General features: G+C 56.8%; 2 protein-coding genes across 7 annotated transcripts in view; one reads left to right on the top strand and one right to left on the bottom strand.

The window, feature by feature from the left end:
- The window catches only part of AGAP3 (ArfGAP with GTPase domain, ankyrin repeat and PH domain 3), a 52,176-nt gene extending 50,921 nt beyond the window's left edge, over nucleotides 1–1,255 (top strand). For all 6 annotated transcript variants that reach the window (XM_041002179.1, XM_041002176.1, XM_041002178.1 and 3 more), the window contains 2 exons: nucleotides 310–565; nucleotides 648–1,255. In XM_041002179.1, coding sequence (XP_040858113.1) covers nucleotides 310–565; nucleotides 648–854 — 463 coding nt within the window. In that variant the 3' untranslated portion in view covers nucleotides 855–1,255. The remainder of the gene's footprint in view (nucleotides 1–309; nucleotides 566–647) is intronic.
- A 2,436-nt stretch (nucleotides 1,256–3,691) lies between these two features.
- Nucleotides 3,692–19,496, bottom strand: GBX1 (gastrulation brain homeobox 1). The gene is made up of 2 exons (XM_041002492.1): nucleotides 18,804–19,496; nucleotides 3,692–4,268 (listed from the first exon to the last, which is right to left on the bottom strand). Exons 1-2 carry the CDS (start codon nucleotides 19,360–19,362, stop codon nucleotides 3,715–3,717), a joined length of 1,113 nt encoding a protein of 370 aa, XP_040858426.1. The 5' UTR covers nucleotides 19,363–19,496; the 3' UTR covers nucleotides 3,692–3,714.
- Nucleotides 19,497–27,100: the final 7,604 nt, after the last annotated feature.

The following is a 27,100-nucleotide window of genomic DNA, read 5'->3' as shown; positions in this document are numbered from 1 at the left end:
CTGCCAGGCCCCCTGTGCCGGGCCCCCACCTGCTTTGTTCCAGCGCTGCCAATCGAGAGACTTCGACGGCCAGATAAGCCACCACATGGGCCTGTCTGGAACCTTCTTGCCCCTCGCAGCCCCCCACAGCCCTGCTGCCTCCCAGGGGCCTGCCTTCAGTGTCAGCTTCCCTGGTCCCCCAAGGCCCCCCGTGTGTGCCACTCTTGGCCTCTCTCACCATCTCTCCCCTTGCACCCTGCTTGCTCTCCTGGCCACCTCCTGGGCCCCCCACGTGGGCTCCTGCCTCAACTGACGGACCTGCGGCCGCAGGGAGGAGAAGGAACGCTGGATCCGGGCCAAGTACGAGCAGAAGCTCTTCCTGGCCCCGCTGCCGAGCTCGGACGTGCCGCTGGGACAGCAGCTGCTGCGCGCCGTGGTGGAGGATGACCTGCGGCTGCTGGTGATGCTGCTGGCCCACGGCTCCAAGGAGGAGGTGAATGAGACCTATGGGGACGGGGACGGCCGCACAGCCCTGCACCTCTCCAGCGCCATGGCCAACGTGGTCTTCACGCAGCTGCTCATCTGGGTGAGTGGGCAGCCCGCCCTACCCTGCTCCGTCCCACCCCACTCACACGGTTCCAACTGCCAACCTGCGCTCTCTCCCGCAGTACGGGGTGGACGTGAGGAGCCGAGACGCCCGGGGCCTCACCCCGCTGGCCTACGCCCGGCGGGCTGGCAGCCAGGAGTGTGCGGACATCCTCACCCAGCATGGCTGCCCTGGGGAGGGCTGCGGCTTGGCCCCCGCCCCGGGCAGAGAGGCGGCCAACGGCCCCAGCCCCTCCGCTGAGCTGCATCGAAGCCCCAGCCTCCTCTGAGGCGCAGGCAGGAGGCCAGAGGGGCCGGAGGTGAAGCAGCAAGGTTCGCACAGCGACGGAGCAGAGGAACTGGCCAGAGTCCCGGGACCCGCAGAGAGGTCTGCGGTTTGAGCCACGGCAGAGAGGGGGAGCACATACTGAGGAGGGCCAGGACCCCTTGGAGGTGCCTGTGAGGAGAGGGGAGCAGGACCTCTCCCTCCTGCAGATCCCGGCCTCCCAGTGCCAGCCCCCCGCCAGCCTTCATCCTCCCACGTGGCAGGACAGGGCACAGACTGGGCACGGCCTGCAAGTCCCGTGTAACATTTGTACATTGGAATATTTATGTCTGTGTACATACTCGGTGTGCGTGTTCGATGAGCCAATAAACAAGACTGCGTGTGCAGCCACGTGGCCTGTGCTGACTCCCCGCTTTTCCATTGCCTCTGCTCTCCTGACACCTCATTTCCTGCTCAGTTCTGGGGTCCTGGGCAGGCAGTCTTCCTAAAGACCACCCCTGCCACCCCATTCCAGGTGAATTCTCGCAGACTTGCCCTTGCCATGGGTGTGGTGGCAGCACAGAGCGCGGGGCACCTGCCGAGAGGAGGCGGCTCTGTTCCCCCACCCCGCTTTACCTCCTTCACCTCAGATCCAGATGCTGAGCCACACGGCCAGGCGCACGTGTGTGGGAGGAGTCAGCGGCCAGCCCCGTTGTCTGGCCAGGACTCTGGCTAGCTGTGTCACCGTGGAGCCGGGCCTGTGCTTGGGCTTTGCTTGTGGAGAAGCAGGGGAGGTGGGTCACTGGTGGCCAACAGCCAGCTCCACCCCCACCAGCATCTGACTGAGGCCAGCTGGGGCAGGGTTGAGACACCCCATTTTTCCTCCTCTCTGTATCCCTTAGCTATTCTCTTCTTGAAGGATGAAAGGTGGCAGGTGAGGGTCCTGGCTGGCTGAGTCTGCTGCCAGCCCCTGCCAGGAACCACCTTGTTGGTGGCTCTTGTTGGCTGAAATGCCTTGAGGAGGCAGGTGCAGGGACTGCTGTCGTGTGCATGGACACCTGCCCATGTGGAAGTAAAGAACCCAGTAACACCATTCAGAGAGGAAACCAGACTTTATTTCCCGGTCCATAGCCCCTTCTGCAAGACTGGTAAAAAAAAAAAAAAACAAAAACCGAGCCTTCCATAGGCAAGAGCAGCATGGGGGCAGGGCAGGACTGGGTTGTGAGGTTGGAAAACGGCAGCAATGAGCCCCTCCAGGTTGCCCAGTGATGGTACGCTTAGGCCAAGGCCGGACAGAGTGTAGGCAGGGCTGGAATACAGGCTGAGCCAGTAGCTCTTCTGTGTGTCGCTCACTCTTCATCCCAGGGGGCCGTGGAGTATGCACAGCACCAGCAAGGTGCCCGCAGCACCACTGAGTGCCAGCCCTGCCAGAGATTGCAGCCTCATGTATTCCACGTGGTGGGGTCTGGGGTTTCAGAGAGCCTTAGCCCTGATCGACACCAGACCTGGGGTAGGGCTGGTCTGGGTTGCATAGTTTTAGCCTTGTTCTCAAGCCCTGCTGAAATTCTGCCAAAGGATGGAAAGGACCTGCCCCAGATGTGTTCATCCTGGCTGGAGACCAGTCACAGTGCCAGGCTGCCCCCCAGCGGCTGGGTGAGAGAGGGTCATCCAGGGCTCCTGAGTGGGCCTCGACACCAGCTAGAGTGAGTGAGATGAGCAGGGGCAGCCAGCAGTTGGCCTCTAAGGACAGTAGGATGTTAGCCAGGCTTTATCCCCAGTATGTACCCTCCTCTCCCTGACCTGAGCCCCTCGACTTGCAGAGACCCCTGGCTCCTCTTGCAGAGTGGCCCAACTCAACCTTCCTTCTCGGGCAGCAGGCTTACTCCAGAGGCAGCCAACTTCAGCTCCTGGAGTTGACATGTACACAACCCCAAAGCTCCAAAGCCTCTAACTGCCACCCCCGTGGCTCCCTTCACAGTACATTCCCTTTCCAATCTGTCACATGTTCACTCCAGTCCCAGCTGCTCAGCAGTGACCCCTCGCCACTGTTTGTCCTGTCTGGAAACAGACGAGGTGATGGCATCCCACGCTCCCGACACAGTGTGAGCTGTTAGGAACGCAGACTTGAAGGTGATTTGTCTCCCCCCGAGCCCCTAGTGTCTGGAGCACCACAGGGTGGAGAGGCACTGAAAAATGCTGTGCCCTGCGCATAGACACAACTTACCCATGAGTGCAAGGGGCTACTAACCAGCAAGACCTCACTAGATGGTCTGGACATGCCCCAGCTAGGTCAGGGTCAGGTGTTCCATCTCCCAACTTAACCCAGAGGGTAGCGAACCTGCATCCCCAGAGCCTACCCACCCTTCCCAAGAGAAGGATGCTGAAACAGGAGGAGCCTGCATGTAAGGGGAGAGGGGGCGCCAAGGGACTGGACTGCAGTGGGAGCTACAGGGGTGGGAGGAGAGCGGAGCGTGGAGGTAGTTTACATGATGGCGGCGTGGAGGGCTGCCTGGGGCATGACACCACCGTTCCATCTCATTTCTGCCCATCATGCTACAGAGTGTGCCCCACCCCACAGTAGAAGGATGTAAGGGTCTCTGGCTGGGGACCAAAGAAACAGCTTCCCAGTCCCTCTCTTGGATGCAGAGACATGGCTCCATATGTACAAGCTTTACACAAAATAAATAAGAGCTGTGATCCACTTGGCCAGGGGCCACGCTGGGTTCCTCTTTCCAGTCCTAGGGGTCCTACAGCCCACCCGGGTCCGCAGGGGCTCCTTGGCGAAGAGAACCAGAATTCCGAACACACTGGCCCCCTGGTCCTCAAGGTGTCCGGAACAGGTTCTCCCAGCGGGGCCGTGCTGCCTTCCCAAGTCCTTGGAGCCATCAAGGCCGGGCACCCTGCTCCATCTGCTGGTGCTGGCTTCGCACAGCAAACCTGTTGACGTGCACGGGGATGGGCACGACAATCTTGGGGTTCCGCACGGGTTCCCCAGAGCGGCTGCTCACATTGCCAGCCTTGATGCGCTTCCACTTGGCCCTGCGATTCTGAAACCAGATCTTGACCTGTACCTCGCTGAGCTTGAGGGCGTGGGCAATCTGGGAGCGCTCCGTCAGGCTCAGGTACTTCTTGCAGTGAAATTCCTTTTCCAATTCCAACAGCTGCTCGCTGGTAAATGCTGTGCGCCGCCGCCGGCTCTTGCCTCCGGGAGCTGTGACCCCTGCTGCTACTGGGGTCCCCTCCTCGGCTCCAGTCCCCAAGCTGCCCTTCAGCTTTGGTTTAGGTCCCAGAAGAGCCCCTGGTCCCCCTGTGGAAGTGTCCAGGAAAGCGTCGTCCTCACTGTCACCACCTGAGCCCTCTTCCTCCTGATCACTGCCGGCTGGGTCTCCTGCAGGGGCCTCCAGCTTCTCCTCGTCCGAGCTGTACACCTTTCCCTCCGCTGTGACAGGGAGAGAGGGCAGAAGGCACAAGGAGCCATGGCCAGGGAGGGAGAGGTGATGGGTGTGGGGGGCAGGGAGAGGAGACAGAAACGGGGTGTGAGGGGGACAGGTTTAGGGGAGACAAAGAAATGGGAAGAAAGGTATTAACTGGCACAGATTTCACTAAGCAGAAGTAGGGGAGACAGGAAGCTCACGGGCAAGGACCCCCTCCATTTCCCCACCACCTCCTCTCTTCCCCCACCTGCCACCTCCCCAGCTTTCTCCAAAACCTGAGGCTGTGGTCTCGGGTCTCAAGATGAGACTTGGAGCCAGCTGGCTCAGACACTTCCAGAGCCTCCTTGGGGAGGGCGGGGCCGAGAACCACTCTATGACCTGGGTTAAGAGGCCCCAGCAGACCAGGAGTCAAGAGTTGCATCTCTAGAGGAACCTGCCAGGTCCAACCCATCTATTCCCTCCCCAAATCTGGACCCCAAAAATGTTTTTCCAAGGACCCGGGAACTGGAGCTTTCTTTACCAGCCCCCTCCCGGTTCTGTGACCACCCATGCAGGACAGGGGCTCCCGGCCACACCCTGTGCATCTGGCCAGATGTGTCCCCGGGGTTCCTGAAGTCCTCCCTCCCCTTCCAGTCCTCTGCCTTCACTGTTAAAATGATGTCATCTGCCTCCTGACCAAGGTTGCCTGAGCAGCCCAAGCAGCTGCGATCTGCCCGAGTTTGGCATCCCGATGGGCCCAAGTTGCTGTTATCTGCTGGGAGGACTGGAGGAAATGGAGGAGGAGGAGGAAGTGGAAGTGCAACAAGGGGAAATGCAGAATGGGAAATGGGAGGGAAAAAAAAACACCTCATTTAGTAGATTACTGATTATTTGTAATCACAGGCACATAAACATTTTAATCCATACATAATTCTAAAAATGAATTCAACCATTGATCTTAATCTGCTTGTTCACGGATGTTTCCACCAGAATTACAAACAATGCATCATAAATGTTTTCAGAATTTGAGTTTTTCCAAACTCCCTGTTCTCTGCCTCAAAGGACAAAAAAATCCATGAAATAGTAAGTCCTGAGCCGGGAATGAGACCGGAAGACCACAGGTAGCAGGAGGACTGAGCCTAGTCGGGCTCCTTCCCAAGCAGGCTCACCAGGTACAGGTGGGAGACTCTGCCTGCACCTACCCCCACCCAACAGGTGTACACCCGAGCACCCTGGGGGTTGAGGATGCAACTGAAAGTGAAGCAAGTTCAGGGAGCAAACCCTTTCTGAGGAGGGTATGTGTGTGTGTGTAGGAGGGAGGGAGTGTGTGAGTGTGTGTGTGAGTGTGTGTGTGTGTGTGTGGCAGATTGCCAATGCTTTCCTAGGCCTCTTGCACCTGCCTGCAGCCCCCATCAGCCCCTCACTGCTACAATGTGCACCTGCTGCTTTGCGCAGAGAGCCACAAGGACACCTTCCTTAGAGATCAGCTCCCCCATCCTGTCCTGTCTGGGAATGTCAACCACCCACAGACCACATGCTCCTGGGAGTCACTCTCATGCCCCACCCAAATCCACTTTGTTTTCTGCAAGATTTGCATCCCTAGCTCTCCCCACTTCATTCCAATCTGGTCCTTCCCCACACTATGCTCTACTCCCCCAAAACTCAAACGTCATGCACCCCAAACCAAATTCTTGTTATCCCCTGACCCCCAGCTAGTTCTTCCTCACTCAATGGGGGCTCTACCAACCCTGAGTTCAAACCAAGCCTTAAGACTGCCTCACTCCCTGCCCACGTGTCCCTTGGCAGGTTCTGCCAGCACTGCTACCCTTCAAGGAAACCCACAGCCATAGTCCTGCTCCTAGCTATCCCACGTCCCACCGTCTGTGAGCTCACTGCTCCCTTCTGCCCACTCTCCTCCCATCCCTGTGGACCACCAGGTTCTTCACCTCCATCTCATTCTCAACCTCCTTCACCTCTGTCAGTGAGATCTTTCTGGTCATTTCATAACAGCAAAACCTCCAGGGGTCGGCGCTTGTGGCCAGTACTGCCTGCAGCACCTGCAGCACTGGCTTCCCATATGGATGCTGGTTCGAGTCTTGGCTGCTCCATTTCTTTCTTGTCTTTCTTTCTTTAGATTTATTTATTCTAATTGGAAAGTCAGATACACAGAGAGGAGGAGAGACAGAGAGGAAGATCTTCCATCCAATGATTCATTCCCCAAGCAGCCGCAACGGCTGGAGCTGAGCCAATCCAAAGCCAGGAGTCAGGAACCAGGAGATTCTTCCTGGTCTCCCGCGCAGGCGCAGGGTCCCAAAGCTTTTGGCCATCTCCACTGCTTTCCCAGGTCACAAATAGGGAGCTGGATGGGAAGCAGAGCAGCCGGGACACAAACCGGCGCCCATATGGCATCCCGGGTGTGCAAGGCGAGGACTTTAACCACTACACTATTGCGCCAGGTCCAGTTGCTCCATTTCTGATCCAGATCCCTGCTTATGGTCTGGGATAGCAGTGGAGGACAGCCCAAAGCCTTAGGCTCTTGGACCCATATTGGCAATTCAGAGAAACCCCCTGGCATCTGAGGATGGCTTTTGAGTCCACCTGAGGAGTGAACCAGTGGGTGGAAGACCCCTCCCCTCACCTCTCTTTCCCTTTTTCTCTGTGTCGCAGTAATATCTGCCTATAAAAATAAATCAATCTTTAAACCTCCAGGGCTTTCTCTTTCCAGTCTCCAGCTGGCTGCCACAGCCCATGCGGCCAGCTAGATCCATCCGCCCTCGGGTCTGCTACTGCATCCCGGAACACAGACTCATGAAGACAGGGACTAGAGAGATGGTGCAGTTGCTGTGGGGTCTTCAGAGTGGGCCCGCAGTAGGCCTCTGTTGACTAAGCAAGAGAACCCATTCCCAGCCACGGTGTGCCGCTCTCCCTGTGCCCCTTTCCAGCTCTCGAGCTGGTTCTCTGCACCATGAGACAGCCCCACCCTGTGGGTACCGCCTTACCCACTGTCCCTGGAGCTCAGGATCTCACATGGGCTGGCAGGACCCTACATTACCAAATCCTCTAACTTCAATTTTTTTTTAAAGATTTACTTATTTTTATTAGAAAGGCAGATTTGCAGTGAAGGAAAGACGGAGAAAAATCTTTTATCCATTGGTTCACTCCCCAAGTGCCCACAACAGCTGGAGCTGAGCCAATCTGAAACCAGGAGCCAGGAGCTTCTTCCAGGTCTCCTGTGGGTGCAAGGTCCCAAGACTTTGGGTCATCCTCGACTGCTTTCCCAGGCCACAAGCAGGCAGCTGGATGGGAAGTGGAGCCATTGGGATATAAACCAGCACCCATATGGCATCCCGGCAGATGCAAAGTGAGGATTTAGCCACTGAGCCATCGCACCGGTGTTTAAACCATGGGTTGGAGTAAGGGACTGGTCAGCTCTGGCTGTGCTGACTATCTTGGCAGCGAATCAAGATTCTGTCTCTGTTTATCCTTATACCTCTCTGTAACTCTGCCTTTCAAGTAAAATAAACACCAAAAAGGTTGTAAAGCAGTACGATCTTACAATATTGTAAGCAGTGCTAACAAGGCGGAGACTGGAGCTGAGGCTTGAAGGATGCCATCATTTATACAGCTCCCAGCACCCAAGGGTGTCCCATAAATCTAAGTTGATGGTGATTGAGATGAGTGCCCAGCTTCCTTGCCGTGGCAGGGCCCTCCCGAGACCCTGTCATCCATCCCTCTGCCTCCAGACAGGGCCAGCGCAGCCAGCCCAAGCCCTGTGCAGCTGTTAAAGCCGCGTGGGTGAGGGGTGTGGGTTCCTAGCCTCTCTTCCGGCTCCAGCCCACTGGGATGCTGGGTGGCCTGGGGGAAGAGCTCCTCTCTGAGCCTTTTTGAGCTTGACTGAGGACTCCGATAAGCCTCCCGCTCAGAGCCAGCTGGGGGTGGGGCACTAGAAGAAACAGCCACAACCGTGGCTGGCCGCAGGGGAGAATGTCCAGGCGAGTGAGTGAGGGACACAGGGTGAGAGAGAAAAGGAAAGACCAGAGCAGGAGAAAAAGAACTGCAGCGGGAGTGAAGTGGGGTGAAGAAGCAGCAGGAGAATGAGTGGAGAGGAGAAAAGGGTTGAAACGCTGAGGAGGAAGAGAGAGCAGAAAGGCTCACGCGTCTGGAGCAAAGCCGCACATGCTGGCCCTGCCACCTGCTCTCAGCCTTACCCCACCAGGCTGCCAACACGGGCAGAGGACCTGGGCAGCCAGGAGGGGCGCCTCGCACTCGCCCCTAAATCGCTCATTGTCTCCCTGCGCGTGTCCTGTCAGAGATGCAAAAGATGTTCCTTAATCTTAGAATATCAATGGTTTAAAAAAAAATAGCCAAACAAAACCCCCAAATGGCACATAAACCTTCATCTTGGACTGAAAACTGACAGAACAGGCAAATCAATCTTTTATAAATTTCTATTTGCACAATTTAGATTTAGAATGATCAGACTTCATGGATTTGCTATCTGTAAATTTCCAGCTGCCGAGGTTATCATGGGTTGATCTGAATCAAAAAGATCTGGTCGGACAGGCACAGTAACTTAGCCGCTAAAAGTCCTCTCCTTGAATATGCAGGGATCCCCTATGGGTGCTGGTTCTAATCCCAGCAGCCCCACTTCCCTTCCAGCTCCCTGCTTGTGGCCTGGGAAAGCAGTGGAGGACGGCCCAAAGCCTTGGGACCCTGCACCCACATGGGAGACCTGGAAGAGGCTCCTGGCTCCTGGCTTCAGATTGGCTTAGTTGCGGAAACTTGGGCAGTGAATCATCGGATGGATAATTTTCCTCTCTGTCTCTCCTCTCTCTATATCTGACTTTACCAAAACAAACAAAAAAGATCTGGTCAAGCAGAGGAAACATCATGGAGATGTTTACATGACAGAGAACGATTCTGATGTGGCTGCTTTCAGCAAAGTGAAACTCGAGTCTGTGAGAAGTCTAGCCAGGGAGGCATGTCTGTGGGCCAGACTGCTTATCAGGGAAGATCCAGAGTTTGAGGGCGAGGGAATTCTCCTGGCCGATGTTCTTGCCCTAAGAACCAGCAATTGCGTGGACCAAACCACGGCGACAGGTTGCACCCGTGCTGAGGGCGGCACTCGGGCTGCAGGATTCCCTGCACACAGCAGCAGCTCCACATACGGGGAGGAAACCAGGGGTCAGGTGTTAGGACAGGTGGGGGAGAGATGGAGGGTCAGCAATGCCCCAGGGGGACCTCTCCCGTTGAAGGCACACACACCTATAGGGTCTACATGATGGTCTTGTGATGGGAGGAGGTGGCACAGACACCCCAGAGATGGGAAGGTGCGCCTCAAACTCTCAGCTACAGGTGCACTGCCCACCCCCTGGCCAGCCCCCACCCTCAGCTGGGGCTCACAGAAAACTAGCTGTCATGGTTATTTGCAAAAGACAAGGGGCTTCGAAAACAGCTGCCCCCACACTGTCCCAACGGCTCTCCTGCCCAGCCGAGTCTAATGCATCTCCCTGACTCCCTGCCTGCTTCCCAGGTCAGCTAGTCTGCTGTCTGCATCCTGTTCCACTTTGGGTGGGGTCACACACGGGGGCCATTCCTCAAAGGCTAGCCGTTGTCCCTCACTGCTGTGGGGACATCTGCTGTGCTGTCGCTTAAGACAGCCAGTCACTTGCCCTTTGTTTCTTCCCCCAGCCCTGTTCATCGCGAGCTTCTGTTGAGCTGCCACTTTCCCCATCATTTTAGGTGCAATAAAGAACATTCATGCTCACTGTCTCTCTCCACTCTTCTCACCCTGCACTCACTCAGTTGTAGAATGTTCTCTACCCACTGCCCTCAGAGCCCCTCCTGGCTCCCCCCCCCCCACGTCCAGGGCAGTTTCCTGCCACAGCCAGCAGCACCCTTGTGGCCCCCTTAACTTCTCCAAGTGATTCCAGTTTCCCCATGTTTGTTGTTTTCTCTCCCCCCCCCCCATGTTTATTGTCATAGTTCATCTCCAGCCACTCACTGGACACAGCAGAGCGGCCATTAGTGTGACAGCAGAGCTAGAAACCTTATTTGCAGGGGACAAATGAAACAGGCTTTCCAGAAGATTCCATGGTTTTTCGGAGTCCCACTCCTGGGGACCAAGCACCTGTCAGAATCTTGGTCCGCTAAGCCTCCTCCAGGTAATGCTCTCTTCACCCTTTCTGGTAAAATATCTTGTCCTTCCCTCCCACTGAAGGCAAAGCTTTCTTAGATGCCTCATTAGGTAAACAAGCTTCTTACCCGACCCTCTCACTGTGCACCATGGAACTCTAGCCACAACTGTGTTGTTAATTAACCTCCCCCTTCAACACCTTCAGAGAAGATGCTTGTCAGGTCCGTGGGAGAGGCCCCACGCAACCAACCTCACCTGCCCCTGAATGGGCTCTTTCTCCCATTGGGCTTCCTCCCGTATTTGTCTTTAGGATGTAAGCTGAATCCTTTTAGTTTTAAAAGTAATGTGGCCCAACAATGGGAGTGCTTTTGTCCTGTGTATGGACGACGTTTCTGGAGGACGTGGGTACTGGGCAGTGACATGCATCCATACCCGGCGTTTTCACTCAGAGCTGAGCAGGTGTCATTAGCGGCCCGGGGTTCTGAGCAGGTACATTTGATGGCGTTGAAGTGAGGATGCCACCCAGCCCAGCGAGAGCGGCGTCTCTACCTCACCCCTGCAACTTGCCCTTCCAAAACCATTGCTGTAAATCACCTGGAATTACTCATAACACCAGCTACCTAAAATCCCACAAGTTTCACCTCTTTTTTTGTTTGTTTCCTTGGTCCACATGAGAGTGAATTCATTGAATTGGTGGCTCTGCTCTGAACATCAGCCTGAGAGCAGTCATGAGGGACCAGGAATTCTGCTCAAGAAAAAAAGGAGGGGTGGATTTCCAGTGGAGAAGAGGGGAACAGGACCCCAGGGACACAGAAGGGAGGCTCCAGGAAGCCTGGGAGAGAGAGTCAGCAGCAGCTGCACAGTGCCCCTGGCAGGGGCAGCACCCGGTACCCCCGCTTCCCCGCTGACACCCTCCCAACAGTTCTGAGGGCATGGCGCTGTTTTCTCCCCGATCCTCTTCAGCCCAGCACCCCACCTGCTGGCAGTGCTAGGATGATGACAAGCATCTCCTGGGCACCATTCAGCCCTCGCCCTGTCCTCATAGGGCTGCTGAGGAAGTCCAGGCTGTGGAGGCTCCTCGGGACACGAGGCCCAGCCTAGTGACCAATGCCCAGCATGGCCCTCTGTGCTCTGCCATGCCTCCTGGCTTAGGGTTATGTTGGGCCTGGATTCTAAGGTCGTCCTGCCGTGAATGCACAATCAGCAGGAGGGACAGCACAGAAGGCCAGGGGCTGACCCACAGTGCCACTTCACTCTCGCTTGCTGCCTCCCTGCTTGCCAGGCAGAGGCCCTCACGGTCCCCGCTCTTTTTCTCCTAGACAAAAATCTACCACCTTCATCCAATGCTGCCCTCAATGAACACAGCAGGTGTGCACACACACAGCTCCGCAATCCCGGATCACAAAACCTGGGTTCCCCCACCCCCTGCACCAAGGTGCAGCCTGAGGTCTCCTTGAACAGCCCCCACTCGAGTCCCTCCTCTACCTCCACAACCTTTAACGACCCACTATGGGCTCAGAGTACCTTGGAAAGACAAGCAACTCAGTAACTGAGGGATCCACGTAGGTAGAACAGGCTGTAGTGCTGGAAAGGACCTCAGAGATCGTCTAACCCCACCCCCCATCTCACGGCTTGAGGAAGGCTTGACACAGACAGGGGCGATTTGGCCACAGCTGACCAGCTCACACAGCACGTGGCCTGGTTCACAGAACAGTCCCCACCTGCTCCGGCACGCAGCTCTTCCTCCCTTCACTCCCAGGACAGGGATGGCTTCGGCTCTCCCTCCAGACGCCTACCTAGCTCCTCCTCCCGCTGCTCCCAGGCGGGAAGTCCATCCTGCCCCCTTCTGCCCTAGCCCAGCCTCCCGCACCCCAGGGGCCTCTCCCAGGGCCCTTTTGGGCTCCTGACTTGCTACTCCCGTTTCTCCCTTGACCGTGTCTCCCAGTTAGTCCTAGCACCGCCATACTCCCACCACGGTATTCCAGGCTGCTTTCTTCCAGCGCCCACCCCATCCCCCCAGTCTCCTCTGGGCTACACGGATCCAGCCTTGTCCTGGGCCCTGGTCCCCACTGCACAGCCCACTGTCCCACATGGCACGGGGCATTGCCCACTTGTCTCCTGCCCTTCTCTGTGCGGTTGTAGGAGTCTCCTTAGCATCCCCACTCCGTGACTCCCCCTCTGCCTTCTCTTTCCTGATTCTTGTGAAATCTTTTTCCCATATGACTTGCAGAGCAGGTTGTTGCCTGTAGCTTTGTCTTGTAACATCTAACTGCGAAGCACTTTGTCAGAATATTCTGCTCCTCCAGCGTTCCAATTAAAATGAGTGTCCCCCACCACCCTTCCTGGGATTGGCACTCTCCTCTGGTCTCAGCATGGGCAGCGTGTGCCCAGCAGCTGGATTACCTGTCCCATCCCTCCATGTCCATGTGGGCCACTGCAGGTCCCTTCTCTCTGCCCTCTCTCACAGTGACACCTTCACCATGGCACGAGGCACCTCTGTCTTCCAACCCAACTGTCCTGCTCACCGCTCAGCCAGGGGCACCTCATCTTTTTGGTGCCAGCAGCTCGCCAGGACCACGTGATAAGACCTTTGAATCCTTTCTCAGAACCGTGCTTCCGGGTGCGACACAGAAACTGCACAGGATTCCACTAGAAGCCAACTGTAGGAAGATACAGTTAGGAAATCACAAAACCAAATCTGTGATAGAATCACACTTATCCCTTCTTTGGTTATAAATTTATATGAAAACACAGGTTAAAAAAAGAAAGAAAAAAAACATAAGTGGTTTCCATTAGTGACAAAAAAAAAAAAAAACCCTCATGAACAGCTAAAAGTATGATTTTAGCTGGCACTCATAAAGTATCAGGTTTAAGTTCTTAAAAATGAATCCTTTCTTCCCTCCCATAGCTCATCGATCACCTGAGAAGAGCTCAGATCTCTGTTTGAAACACTGAAGCTGATGGAACTGACAGGAGCGTGAAAAGCTGTCTGAATTCCAACTTCTGGCCCAGAACCGGAGGTCTACAGAAGGGCCACGGCCTCACCTCCTCGGCCCTCCTCTGCTGCTGTGCCAGGCCCTAAGCAGGGAGCCGGAGGGCCAGTGTCTTAAACATCCAGAGTCCACGCTGGACACTTGACGTATGTTCTTGTCCGAACTGAACTAGAGGACTTGCTACACTGACCCAGCTGGGCCTGAAGCCGTGGGTTGCCATGCCAGGACAACTGCTCGGTTACACTGAGCTGATGGCTCATTGCTTTTCTATAAATGTCACAGGATCCATCACTCTCACAGTAGGCTCTTCTTTGAAAGTTCTGGAGAATCGGGCCCGGCACGGTGGCGCAAGTGGTTAAGGTCCTCTCCTTGCATGCCCGGGATCCCATATGGGCGCCGGTTCTAATCCTGGCGGCCCCTCTTCCCATCCAGCTCCCTGCTTGTGGCCCAGGAAAGCAGTCGAGGACCTGCACCCGCGTGGGAGACCCAGAAGAGGCTCCTGGCTTCGGATCGGCATAGTATTGGCCGTTGCGCTCACTTGGGGAGTGAATCATCGGATGGAAGATCTTCCTCTCTGTCTCTCCTCTCTGTATATCCGCCTTTCCAATAAAGATAAAATAAATCTTTAAAAAAAAATGAAAGTTCTGGAGAATCATACTCCGTTTCTACATTCCTCCAAAAACTCGTTTCTAACAACAGGAGTCTCTGGTGGCACATCATATTACCATTGCCTGTTTTTCTCTCATAAGTAAACATCCTATCTTGGCAACCATAACGAATGGTGGCCTAGAATGCTCCCAAGCTCCAACCAGAGGCTTAGCCCACAGCCCTCAGCACCAGATCCAATGCTCCTAGCCGGGTTCCCTGGTCCCCTGCCTAGGTTGGTGCCATGGCCACCAATTTCTGCTCAGAAAGTAGCATATCTTTTTTTCTGTTTTGTTTTAAATGGTGTTTACACTACACTGCCTTGTCACATTTTCCTGCCATCTCCATCACCACCAGCCACCAGTCTCTTCTCGCTCTTCCTGTGCCCACTGCCAATGCTGCTTCTCAGGGCACTCGCCTACCCGCTGGGTGTGGAGCACCTGCAATTCTGAAGTGTTCGCCTGCAGGAAACCTCACGCTCTTGGCTCCAGGAGTCGCTGAGTCGCTCTCCTTTTCTCCGACCAGCCAGCTCTGTGCTTCCTCCGCCAGCACACAGCCTCCTCCTCACCATGGTCTCTGAGGGGCTGCCCTGCACCACCTCTCGCACACAGGCCACTTGGATGCTCTCACAGACTTCTGGGCCCTCCCTGTGCCAGGGGCAGGATGACTAAGCCCTCCCTGTGCCAGGGGCAGGATGACTGAGCCCACCCTGTGCCAGGGGGCAGGATGACTGGTCCTTTCTGGCCAATTTCCCTACCACAGGTTGGACTCACCACCAGCCTCAGTGCTTGCTCATGATGCTGCCTTTTTAAAATTTTTAAAGATTTATTATATTTTTATTGGAAAGGTAGATTTTTACAGAGAGAGGAGGAGTGACGGAGAGAGATCTTGGATCTGCTGGTTCACTCGCCAAATGGCCACAATGGCTGAAGCCGAGCTAATCTGAAACTGGGAGCCAGGAGCTTCTTCTAGATCTCCCACAGAGGTGCAAGGACTCAAGGACTTGGGCCATCCTCTGCAGCTTTTCCAGGCCATAAGCAGGGAGCTGGATGGGGAAGCGGAACTGCAGGGCCTAGAACCAACCCCCTGCATAGGATGCTGACGCTGCGAGCAGAGAATTAACCTGATGTGCCACTGCCTCTTTGCCTCTGTTCTTGTAGCTCTCTAGACACCCAGCCCAGTGTGGCCACCACGGGCCACCCCAAACAAGGCCAGTGCAAATTGAGATGCACTGTGAGTGTCACGCTGGTTTGGTGTTGGTGCTGTATATGGCAAGCTAAGCTTCAGCTGCGACACCAGCATTGCAACTGGGCGCCGGTTCGAGTCCCAGCAGCTCTACTTCCCAACCAGTTCTTTGCTAATATACTGGAAAGGCAGCAGAAAAGGGATCAGGTTCTTGGGCCCTGCACCCACGTGGGAGATCTGGAGGAAGCTCCTGGCTCCTGCCATTACAGCCATTTGGTGGGTGAATCAGCAGAGGGAAGATTCTCTCTCCCCATCCCTCCCTCTCCCTTCTCTTTTTGTAACTCTGCCTTTCAAATAATAAATATATCTTAAAAAAAAGAAAGACATGGGCCTAGCAGGGTAGCCTAGTGGCTAAAGTCCTCATTTTGCATGCACTAGGATTCCATATGGGCGCTGGTTCTAATCCTGGCTGCCTCACTTCCCATCCAGCTCCCGGCCTGTGGCCTGGGAAGGCAGTTGAGGACGGCCCAAGGCCTTGGGTCCCTGCATCTGCATGGGAGACTCGGAAGAGGCTTCTGGCTCCTAGCTTCAGATCAGCGCAACTCCGGTCATTACAGACGCTTGGGGAATAAATCAATGTATGGAAGATCTTCCTCTCTGTCTCTCCTCCTCTCTGTATATCTGAATTTGCAATAAAAATAAACAAACCTAAAAAAACCAAAAAGAAAGACATCGACTTTTAAAGACTTAGTAATAAACCTCTTACTAAAAATGTTAATCCTACTATTGAAATGATAATATTTTGATGGACATGTTGGAAGATGTTTCATTAACGTTAATTTTCCTTTTTGCCTTTTGTAAAGTGGCTAATAAAAACTTCTTAATGACGTAAGACTTGCATCAGCCTCTCGTTGCTAGCACCACTTTGGGTTTTGCTGCGGATTGCTATTTTCACCTCCGCCTTTTCCTCCGACATCCCCCCCTCATTGCTCCCGTGCCACTTGGCTCCACAGCGCCCCCTCCCGGCAACCTGCAATTCGCTGCAATCCACCACTCAGTACTTTCCAGCCCGCTAATTCAAATCTGGTCTTCCCATTTGCTAACACAGTCTCTATGAGTAAGACAACTCATAATGTAGTTCTGTTCTTGATCAATTCTCATGGAGAGGGCTATCTAAACTCTATAAAAATTAAGTCCTTGTAATTCCCTGTGAAAAGAACTTTACTTGTCATTTTCCAGACTGGCCTATCTTTACCGCAATCTTCACTGGAAGGTGTTAGTAGTTTTAAGACACTAAACAAATGCAAATTACTATTAATAATTCAAACCAGTGTCACCTGCTCATGCCAGAAGAGCAGTTCCTGTCTTTTTTACTGATTTTTTTTCTCCACTCTCGTCATGTTGAGGCTCCCATTGAAGTACTGTCAGCAGAGAACTTTTGCCACTCCAAATGCCCAAACCCGATTCCCCCAAAAGGAGGAGTGTTCCCCAGCACGATCAACGCGGGCTGTGGTAGCCCGCCCCGACACATGTCAACAGCTAACGTCCCTGGGACTGCCCGGGCACGTGGCTGGCAGGGGCCTGGGGAGGGAGAGCTGGGAGAGTCTTTGCTGAGCAACAAACACGGGCTCCCATTGCCATCTTCCTCCGGGCACTCGGGCCAGGCTGCCCACTACACACCCTTCCCAGCCCGGGTGGTGACATGCCTGCTTGGTCTCCTTCCCTGCACTCTAAGCCAGGAGACGCCTGCACCCCAAGAACAGCACAAAGCTCTTTTTGCTTCCAACATGTTCTCCATCACTCCCAGTACCGAGAAACCTTTCAAGAAAATTCCTCCAAGTGCAGAAACTTTTCCCTGGTCCCCCAGCACCTGTACTTCAATGCTCTCCAGACAGACTCCACATCTCTCTCTCTCTCAGGCCAGCGACAGTGGCCACTTGTCACTCAGCACACATCAGAGGTGTCCCTGCCAACAGGCCCTCTGCCCCCTTCGGATGGTCCCGGGATGGCTCATCCTTCAGGGTTTTCCTCTATCCTGCTGGGGCTGGCATTTCTCTCCTGCCTCGCCCTCTGTTCCTCTCTGGCAATGCGGCTTTCACAGCCAATATTCTATTTGCTTCACAAAAACGCCCTCATGATACACAGGGATCAAACAGAACTAAGGGGACTCCAGGGGGAGGACAAGATGCTTGTCCTCGCAGGCATGGGCAGGACCCCCTCAGGTCCCCTCCTGAGGGGTCTCCCTCCAACTCAGCCCTTTCCTGGGTGTTTCTGCGTCTATCTCCACATCCCACAGCCTCCGAAGCCACCTCTCGGATCTTCCACTTCGCCCGTCTCGCACTCAGCACCACCCTACAGCAAACCTCCTGGCCTTCTGGTCTTAAGGTCAGCCTCTGGGCTGGCACACTGGCCCTCCCCCTCGCGGACAGCCACTGCTCTTTTCCTTACACGACTCCCCGGGAGATGCTGCTCCGGCTGCCGTCCTCCCTGTCAGAGCACAGCAGCCCACTTCCCCGGGGCCAGTCGCAACATCCAAGGCTAAAGCGGAAAAGGAGGACTCGGTTCTGGCCAAGCCCCGGGGGTCTCGAGAGTGACCCGGGCTATGCGCAGTCTCAGGGCGGGCCCAGACCCTCTGGTCACAAATGTGTCTTTTCTGGCAAAGGACAAGAGGACTCGGGCCATTTCCTCCTGGTCTCTGTTGGGTCAGCTCCAAGGCCTCCGGGGTCCCTGCACCTGGCCGGTCGGATTCACCCCGCTGCTGAGGAAGCAGAAGCCTTGGTGCCTCACACCAGCCTGGGGCGCCTCTTCTGAAACAGGGTCCCCTCCAGTTGGCAAGCTTTCCGCTGCGGGTCGCTTGGCTCTGCTGCTCAGGAGACGGCTGTCCGAGCTGGGAGGGCGCAAGCTTTCCAGCGGAGCTGGGTGTGTCACGCCTGCCTCTGCCGAGGGCACGCCCCACGCAGCACCCATGGCTCGGAGAGGCTTTCTTAGCTCATTCCAGCTGCATCCCGCCTGATTCCAGGTCTTTGGGCCACGCCCAACTCAGCCCAGCTTCCACCTGGTTCGTCAAGGCTTAGTTCTAAATCTGCCAGTTCAGAAGTGACCTCTTATTAACCATGCGCTTTCACTCCATTCCCCACCCGGCATGTATGGGCGCCCATCCAACTCGCTTGGGGTCAAAGCAATTTCTCAGAAACCAGGCTGGGTCCCCTTCTAACTGAGCTGACAACGGCCCCCACAAACCCTCACCGTAGGGTGCCAGCAGGTGCCCTCAGAAAATCCCAGCCTTGCACCCGCCTTCCTTGGTAGCGGAGGGAAACGAAGGAATTAGGAGTGGGCAGGGGGTAAGGAGCCGGCGGCCAGTTTGAGGGCTGGGAGGTTGGGAGGCAAAAAAAAGTCTTGGTGAGGTTTCAACAGGATCGCCCCCTCCCCCGATCCCCGAGGGCCGGGAGATGGCCCTGCAGACCCCACGCGCTCGTGATCTGGAGGTGCGGGACTCCAGGGCTGCCCGCGGACGGGTGCCAGATTCCGAGCAGGTTCCCGTCTGGGATCTCCAGATGAACCGCGCTTCCCGCTCGGCGCCCCGGATCTGCCCCAGCACTTACCCGGCAGACTTGGGAAAGTCTCCGCGAAGTGCGGAGGCGGGGGCGGTGCGGCCTCTGCCACTTTCTCCCGGGCCGGCAGCAGCTCCTCCGCTTCCAGCGCGCCCTCCGGACGCCGGGCGCCCGAGTCGGGGTTGTTCCGGGAGGCAGTGGCGGCGGCGGCGGCAGCGGCGGCGGCGGCGGCGGCGGAGAGCTCCGGGGGCCCGTAGAAGGCGTCGGGCGGTTCGGCGAAGCTGGGCAGCGCGGTGGTGAGCGCCACCATCGAGGGCACAGCCTGGCCCAGCCCCGCGCAGAAGGTGTTGGTGAGGCGGCCGGCAAAGGAGGCGAGCGGGGCGAGGGGCGGCAGGCCGGCGGGCAGCGGCGCGGGGGCCAGCGCCTGCGGCAGCACGAGCGGCCGGTAGGGCATGAACATGGGGTAACCGGTGTAGAGCAAGTGGCCGGAGCGCGGCGGCGGCGGGCCGATGAGGGAGTCGATGGAGAAGGCGGTGCCGGGACCCCCGCCGCCGCCGCCGCCGCCCCCGCCGCCGGCCGCGGGGGCGCCGCCGCCTCCGGCTCTCTGCATGGCGCCCGGGGAGCTGCGGCCGCCCCGGGGCGCTCCGTTCCGGGCGCAGCCGTGCGCCCCGCGCGGACACGCAGGGCTCGCTCGCCCGGCTCCCCGGGCCGAGGTGGCGGCGGGGCGCGGGCTGGGCGCAGTGTGGCTCCGGCGCCGCGCTCTCTCTCTCTCGCTCTCTCCTAAGGAGGGAGGGGGCGGGCGAGCGGGCGGGCTGGGGGTGTCGCCCTCCGGACTCATCCATCTTCCTCAAATTACGCTTCACTTCCTCCCTCCGCCCGCCGCCGCCGCCGCCGCCGCGCCCGGGCTCCCGCTCCCTCGGCAGAGCCCCGTTCCCAGCGGCCCCGGCCGGCCGACCGGCCCGGGACCCGCCGCCCGCCCCCCGCGGGCCCAACCAACTATTATTAATGGAGATTGATGAGGCCGGACACGTCGCTTTGTGAAAGTTTGCGGCCCACGAGAAGGCGGCGGCAGCAGCTGCTGGGCCGCTCGCCCCCCTCACCCCAAACACGCCCTCCTCTCCTCGCCTCACCCGGCCCGCCCTCGTCCCTAACTCAGTCCACCCCGGCCCGGGCTCGGCCCGGCTCGGAGAGCGAGCGGGACCCCCGGACCTGGACGGGGCGCACCGGGAGCGCGGGCGGCGGGGCCTTCTGTCGTCGGACCCCCAGGGGCCGCCGCACCCCACGCCCCCACGCCCCACGCCCCCACGCCCCACGCCCCCACATCCCTACACCCCCCACGCCCCCACGCCCCACGCCCCCACATCCCTACACCCCCACGCCCCGGGTCTGCCTTTCTGTCCTCCCCGCGCGCGCAGCCCGGCTCCCGGGGCGGGCGAGGTGACGGGCCCGGGGCGGCCACCTCAGCCGCCACGTCAGGCGGGAGGGCGGCTCGACGGGGACGGCAGGGGGCGCTGCGGCCCGGGGGGCGGCCATGTGTCGACACGGGAGCGGGTGGGGGGGGGACCCCTTTTCTCCGGTGCTGGCTCCCCGACCCTGCCGCTCCTCGGGTCCTCTGCTCTCGCCTTTCCTGACCTTGGGGCTGCCCCACCTCCGCGACCCCGTGGGCCGCTCACTTGCGGGGTCCCTGCTTCTCGCCTCTCTGGGTGCTTTCCTCAGGTGGCCACACTGCGGGTACTCACCAGCACCTGCATCTCCCCCGTGCCCTCCAGCTCTCCCACGCTTGCCCTGCCTGCCACTCGCAGCTTGCCCTCGCTCCTACTCCCATTTCCCCTTTGATGGACTCTCTCCCTCCTCTCCTTCCGGATTCCCATGCCGCCTCTCTCCCCTCCCTTCTCCCCTGCATCTGTGAGCATCTGTCTGTCGGTCTGTCTGTCAGCGCCCCCCTCCCTCGCCTTCCCTCCCTCTCTGCTGCTATTAATTTCCCTGATTGGCTCCCTGGCTCCGGCACCGCTGATGAGCCCTATTCATTCCGGGCCTGACACTTGCGACCTGCCCTGGCTGATTGCTGGGGGCCGGCCCCAGGAGCGCTGATGAGTCCCAAGGGTCAGCGGCGCTAATTATCGGCTAATTGCGGATGACTCTGCTCACCTCCCCCATCCTCAGTCACAGCAATGGTGGCACCTTTTCCGGTCCCCCTGCTCCTCATCCCCAGCCTTAGAGCTGTCAGTCTAGAGGCGGAAAGTCACAGGCTTGGTGACCCGGTGGGCGCCTCGGGTCAGGGGGCAGAAGAGTAACGGAGGCAGGCAAATCAACAGAGGATAAGTGACCCGCGCTTTAAGGACACCGGGCAAGCCTGGCCAGCGCGAGTGAGCAGCGTGGTTTATGCCAGTGGGGCCAGGAAGAGCCACCCTAGTTAAGAGGGATGGTAGCAAAGCTGAGCAAGCTTGGGAAGACGCTGTTGAGGTGGGGGGCGAGTCCCAGGGTTGCAGTCCAGACCCAGCAGGATGTGAAGGGAGAATGGATTTCAGGAGAGCAATGTTGACCCAGGACCAGGCTGGTGTACTTGAGAGGCTGGCATGGCGGCGCTGTGGGTTAAGCTACTGCCTGGGATGGCCACGTCCCATATGAGCTCCAGTTGTAATCCCGGCTGCTCCACTTGTGCTCCAGCTCCTTGCCTGTGTGCCTGGGGAGGCAGTGGAGGATGGCACAAGTTGCCTGGGATATTGGGAGTTCCAGGCTTTTCTCTCAGCCTTGACCGTTATAGCCATTTGGGGAGTAAACCAACAGATGGAGGGTGTGTGTGTGTGTGTATGTGTGTGTGTGTGTGTGTGTGTACGCGCCCACATGTCCTTTGGGAGCAAGTCCTCATGTCCCTGTCTAAAACAGAATTCTCCATGTTTCAAATTTTAAAATAGGGTCCAGTGCAGTAGCCTGGTGGCTAAAGTCCTCACCTTGCGTGCACGGGATCCCATATGGGTGCAGTTCTAATCTAAGCTGCTCCACTTCTCTTCCAGCTCCTTGCCTTGGCCTGGGAAAGCAGTCAAGGATGGCCCAAAGAGTTGGGACCCTGCACCTGTGAGGGAGACCCAGAAGAAGCTCCTGGCTCCTGGCTTCGGATCTGCTCAGCTCTGGCCGTTGCAGCCACCTGGGGAGTGAACCAGTGGATGGAAGAACTTTCTGTCTCTCCTTCTCTCTACCTTTCCAATAAAAAATAAATAAACCTTAAAAAATAAATCTTAAAAAAAAAAAAAAAAGAATTCGTACCCCAAAAGGCATTGTCAGCAGGACGGAGAGAGAAGGGGGGAGTCGGGAGGTGCTGTCTTTGGTTATGCCTTGAGTGGCAGCTCATCAGAGAGAAGATTCCAGAAGAGGGTCATTGCCATGGACTGCTGGCCTCCCCTGGGCTCTTAGACTCCAGTGACGGAAGGCGAGGCTGCTGTCACCGCGGGGACGGAGAGGTGGCTGAGCCTGGGTCTGTCACCCCAGCTCGTCCGTGGCCTGGCTGTGTCTACAGAGGCTCTTGACAATCTTTCCCCGCACTGACACACACAGGGGGTTCAGGTGCTCGGGGTTCTGGCTTCCAGCAGCCAGCTCTGTCACTGCCTGATCTGTGATCATGGCAACTTTGTGACAAGCAGCCACTACACCAGCCAACTGAAACAGCAAGAGCTGATTTTAAAAAGTAATGGCATTCAATCTTTGCATAGGTGGTAAACTCACACCAGAGACAATTCCAGAAGCCCAGAATGAACCGTTTAGACACATGTCCCTCCCATTATGAGTCCTTGCAGTCAAAGGCCGCTTTAGTGTGGTTTCCCGCTGGGGCAGAATGGACTGTGAATCAAAGACCCGGGGTTAAGAGGCTTGCTGCTCCTCGCTGTTCATCGCCAAAGAGCCAAGGGCTTGTTGCTCAAAACCATGCTGGCTCCGGTGGATTCTCCCCTCAGCTTGGCAGAGCGCGCAGGTGCCAGCAAGTCCTTGTGGACCCAGTCTGAGCTGAGACAGGCGACCCCGTGGGGACCACGTGATGACCTGTGACGGCCCATGATTGTTACTGCATTTTGTAACTAACTTGCATCTTCCGTCTGTTGCCTTGCTAGTGGGACCATGAAGGGTGTGACTCGGCTACAGCTTGCCAGCATGGACAGAGGCCAGCACTTGCAAGTGCACAGGGACCTGCAGTTCTGTTCCTGACCTTGCCTGGGTCACATGGCTGGGGCTCACCTTCAGCCCAGCTTCTCCGTGAGAGAATGATGGAGATCTACCCGGCCTAGGCAGAAAGCACAGATCACTGGGTATGCGGGAACAACTTTCAAATAAGTTCTTCCTGCGCTTAACAGACAAAGAGGATGGGCTGGTGTCGTAATGCAGTGGGTTTCAAATAAAAAGAAATAATTTGTTTTAAAGGACAGGGGTTAGATACAGGAGGAAGAAAGAGAAAATTTGGAAACAATGGTGTTATTCACTTTTGCCTAATCCTCTACCTTTCTCACCCTGATCAGCTATGTAAGCATCATCAAAAATAAAAAAATAAAGAAGAAGAAGAGCTGGGGCTGCTGCAATGGCAGGACAAGCTAGTCCTCCATCCTGTGGTCCCAGCATCTCATACGGGCGCCAGTTTGTGTCCCAGCTGTTCCACTTCCCATCCAGCTCCCTGCTCGTGTCCTGGGAAAGCAGTAGAGGATGGCCCAAAGCCTTGAGACCCTGCATCCATGTGGGAGACCTGGAAAAAGCTCCTGGCTTCGGATTGACTCAGTTCTGGCCATTGCAGCCACTTGGGGAGTGAAGCAGCAAACAGATCTTTCTGTCTCTCCTTCTCTCTGTAAATCTTACATTCTAATAAAAATGAATATTTTTAAAAAGAGCAGAGTGCTTAGGGAGGGGAAGGAGACATCTCTCCAGTCAGTAGCTCCCCAGAACCTGCTTCCTGGGGCGCTGTGCTTGGAATTCCTGCATCCCATATCTGCCTTGGTTCAAGTCCCGGGTCTGCTTCGAAATCCAGCTTCCTGTTCACGCACACGCTGGGAGGCGCAGGTGATGGCTCGAGTCCTTGGCCTTGGCATGAAGTGGAAGATGGAGCAGAGTCCCCAGCTCCGGGCCTGACTTTGTCCAACCCTGCTGTTGCGAGGCATTTGGGGAGTGAACCAACAGGCCAAAAAGGTCCCTCTCTCAAAATAAATGCAAAGGAAATATTCCAAAGGAGCTGTTTTTCTTTCTCATCACAGCACCAACGTGAGATGTTGCAGCCATGTCATCTATATATATATGTTTTAAAGATTTATTTATTTGTATTGGAAAGGCAGATAGACAGAGAGGAGGAGAGACAGAGAGGAAGATCTTCCGACTGACGGTTCACTCCCCAAGGGGCCGCAACGGCTGGAGCTGAGCCGATCTGAAGCCAGGAGCTCTTCCAGGTCTCCCACTTGGGTGCAGAGTCCCAAAGCTTTGGGCCGTGCTCGACTGCTTTCCCAGGCCACAAGCAGGGAGCTGGATGGGAAGTAGGGCTGCCGCGACTAGAACCGGTGCCCATATGGGATCCTGGTGCATTCACGGCGAGGGCTTTAACTGCTACGCTATCGCACTGGGCCCAGCCATGTCATCTAAACAGGAGTGCTTGCCTTCCTCACCCACAGAAAACTGTGGCTTTGCTACTGAATCCACAAGCAGGTCATTTGGGAGCAAGTCTTCGTGTTCCTGTGTAAAGCAGAATTCTGCAAGCGCTACTTTAATTGTCCACATGCTCGGGCTCGTCCACTCTCATCCCGCCACTGGATTTTTAATCAGCTTGTGCCTGTGTAAGATCTTACCGTCTAGCCTCTCCTTCGTGCACTGCTAAGCAATACCTGCGAGGCTAAGAAAGAGCAAAGTGTCCAAATATCTCAACAGGTCTGTCCTTCGCTTGCTGCCAGGACAAAGTCCTCTTACCTTGGGCAGCGCCTGGCCCTGTCCGCGGGTACCCTCTGGTGGTAGCAGAGCGCAACTGCAGACACCGCGAGGGCCGTGCAGGGTGCTGCAGCGCCCCCTTGCGTTCTTCCTACACACTGGCCGAGGGCAAATGGGAGCAGGAGCAGGTGAGAGCCGGGTCACCGCGCTGTGCTTCAACTGCGGATGTCCTGGACTGGGCAGGTGGGCGGGCTTCGGAGGGGGAACGACGTACGCGAGGGCCTTGCAGACTAGCAGGCACCCGTAAGTTTCTGTATGTTTGTTGCACCCCAGTACCTGAACTCTGTTGTGTTAAACGTGTGCTGTGTGTGTGATTCCCCCATGTTCACAGTGCGGCTAAGTTGGTGGTGGGGAGGTCCGTGCCTCCAGTGCAGGGCGGAGTCCTCACAGAGGCGTGAAATTGGTTTGGAGCAAACACATTATGGAAAGCAATTACCGGGGAGAGGTTCTGGGCCCGCGAGACCGACTGCCGGGAGGCTGGGGAGGAGGCTCCCTGGCTTGCCGGGTGTCTGGATGTGTAACCCCCAGGAAGGACCCTCCCAGCACTGCCTCGGGAGGACAGGCACAGCGTCCTCGTGCGGACCACCCCACACCCGCTTTCCTCCTCCCTGCTTCCTTCAGAGGCCATCTCCTGGAGTTCTAGCTGCCGGCTTCTGCTTCCCAGCTCCAGCGGTTGCAGCCATTTGGGGAGTGAACCAGCAGATGGAAGATCTTTCTCTGTCTGACTCTTTCTGTCCCTCTTCCTTTGAAATAAGTCAATAAACGTTCAAAAAAGCTATTCTAGTCATCAAACACTCTGCCCTTCCACTTAGAATCCCCCCTTAGCCCTGGCGCTACTTGGAGAAGACACACTTGGGCGAAGTGCCCCCAGATGTCGGCTCCTGTTTTCCACCTCCTTCTCCACGCCCGCAGCTTCTGCTATCTTGCTTCTTCCACCTTCCCGGCAGTGCTCATTCTAGCCTGTCGTGCACACACTCTTCTCAGGACAGACGGACCATCCGTTGAGGACAGGAGCCTGCCTCCCTCACGGCAGTGTTCCTGGTACCCCACGCCTGGAGCGCGGGACGCACAAGGTGAACAAAGAGGTGGAACGTTCATGGCATTTCCATTGGTGCACCCACAGGATTCTGGGGCGCAGCCCCCCTGAGAGTCAGGGTTCTCTTTGGGGCAGTGCCGTGAATATCTTTCACATGTCAGGAAGCCCACATTGGCGCGTCCAGACTTGCCCTTGGCCCTGAACTCCAATGCCCTTGGACGCAGCCCCAGGAGAGCTCTAACAGACAGCTGCAGCTTACTGTGCCCCACTCAGAGCTGCCTCTGGATGCCCGCTGCTTCCCCATCTTCCTCGCCCTGATCGTGTGTGCCATCGCCCATCCAGGTGCTCAAGCCAAAGGTCTGGATATCCCCCATGGCGCCTTCCTTCAGTGGCTCCTCCCGCCCATCAGCAAAGCCCTTCAGTTCTCCAGGGCATGCACCCCAGCTTTCAGCTGTTGCCACCCCAGCTCTTGGCAGCAGCTCTCTCTGGCCATGAAGCAGTCAGTGTGTACTTGACCCCCCCCCCTTCCCGTCACCCCGCTCTGCCCCCATGGGTGGCTCCTCTGTCCCCCGCTCTGCCACTGTGGCCAGCTCCTCTGTCACCCTGCTCTGCCCCTGTGGCTGGTCTCTCCGTCAGCTCCCACTTGTCCCTGGCCCATGACTCCCTTTTGTCCTTCTCCCCTGGTGTTTGTCACTGATGGATGCTGTCCCCCATCTGCTGTCTCTGATCTCCACTGGAAGGCAAAGTGGAGCTCATCCGCCTAGCTAAAGTACCTGGAACACAGCTGACTCTCCTCCCACCGGGAATGGAGAAGATCCCCAAGCAATGCCCCTAACAGTCCTGGCTAGTGAACAAAGACCTCGAGTGTCAGGTTGAACCCCACCCCCCTTGCATGTCCTGGGAATAACACTACTTCCTGATCCCCGACCTTTCCCCGGATGACATGGAGCAGGTGGGATCAGCCCAGAGTGACTTCAGCTCAGACTCTCACCCATTCACACCTCTGGTCCCAGAGTGGTGCCTCTGTACCCTAAGTCCAGCCAGCCCAGGGACCCTGCTGGCATGAGGGGGACTCCAGTACCACTCCCCATCTCATCTGTCTTCTCAAGTCCTCCCAGGCTCTCCATTCAGGTCCTCACTCCATCCGGCCTCATGTCCTCCAGCACCAGAGGCTGGCGGCACAGGCACGCTCCAGAGCCCTGGGTCATTGCCTGGCAACCGTTGATGTCACATGGCACAATGCACCTGATAGGCTGCTGCTCTTGTAGTTGCCAGCCTGGTCCAGTGCTGCTGTTCTGAAAGTTCTCAAAACTCCTGATCCTATACCCAGGACCGCAACAGAGGACAGAGAACAGAAAAAGTCAATCAA

Source organism: Ochotona curzoniae, unplaced genomic scaffold, assembly GCF_017591425.1.
Source record: "Ochotona curzoniae isolate NIBS_2020 unplaced genomic scaffold, NIBS_Ocur_1.0 scaffold_2476, whole genome shotgun sequence".
NCBI lineage: Eukaryota > Metazoa > Chordata > Mammalia > Lagomorpha > Ochotonidae > Ochotona > Ochotona curzoniae.
This window is presented reverse-complemented; position numbering and strand designations above follow the sequence as displayed.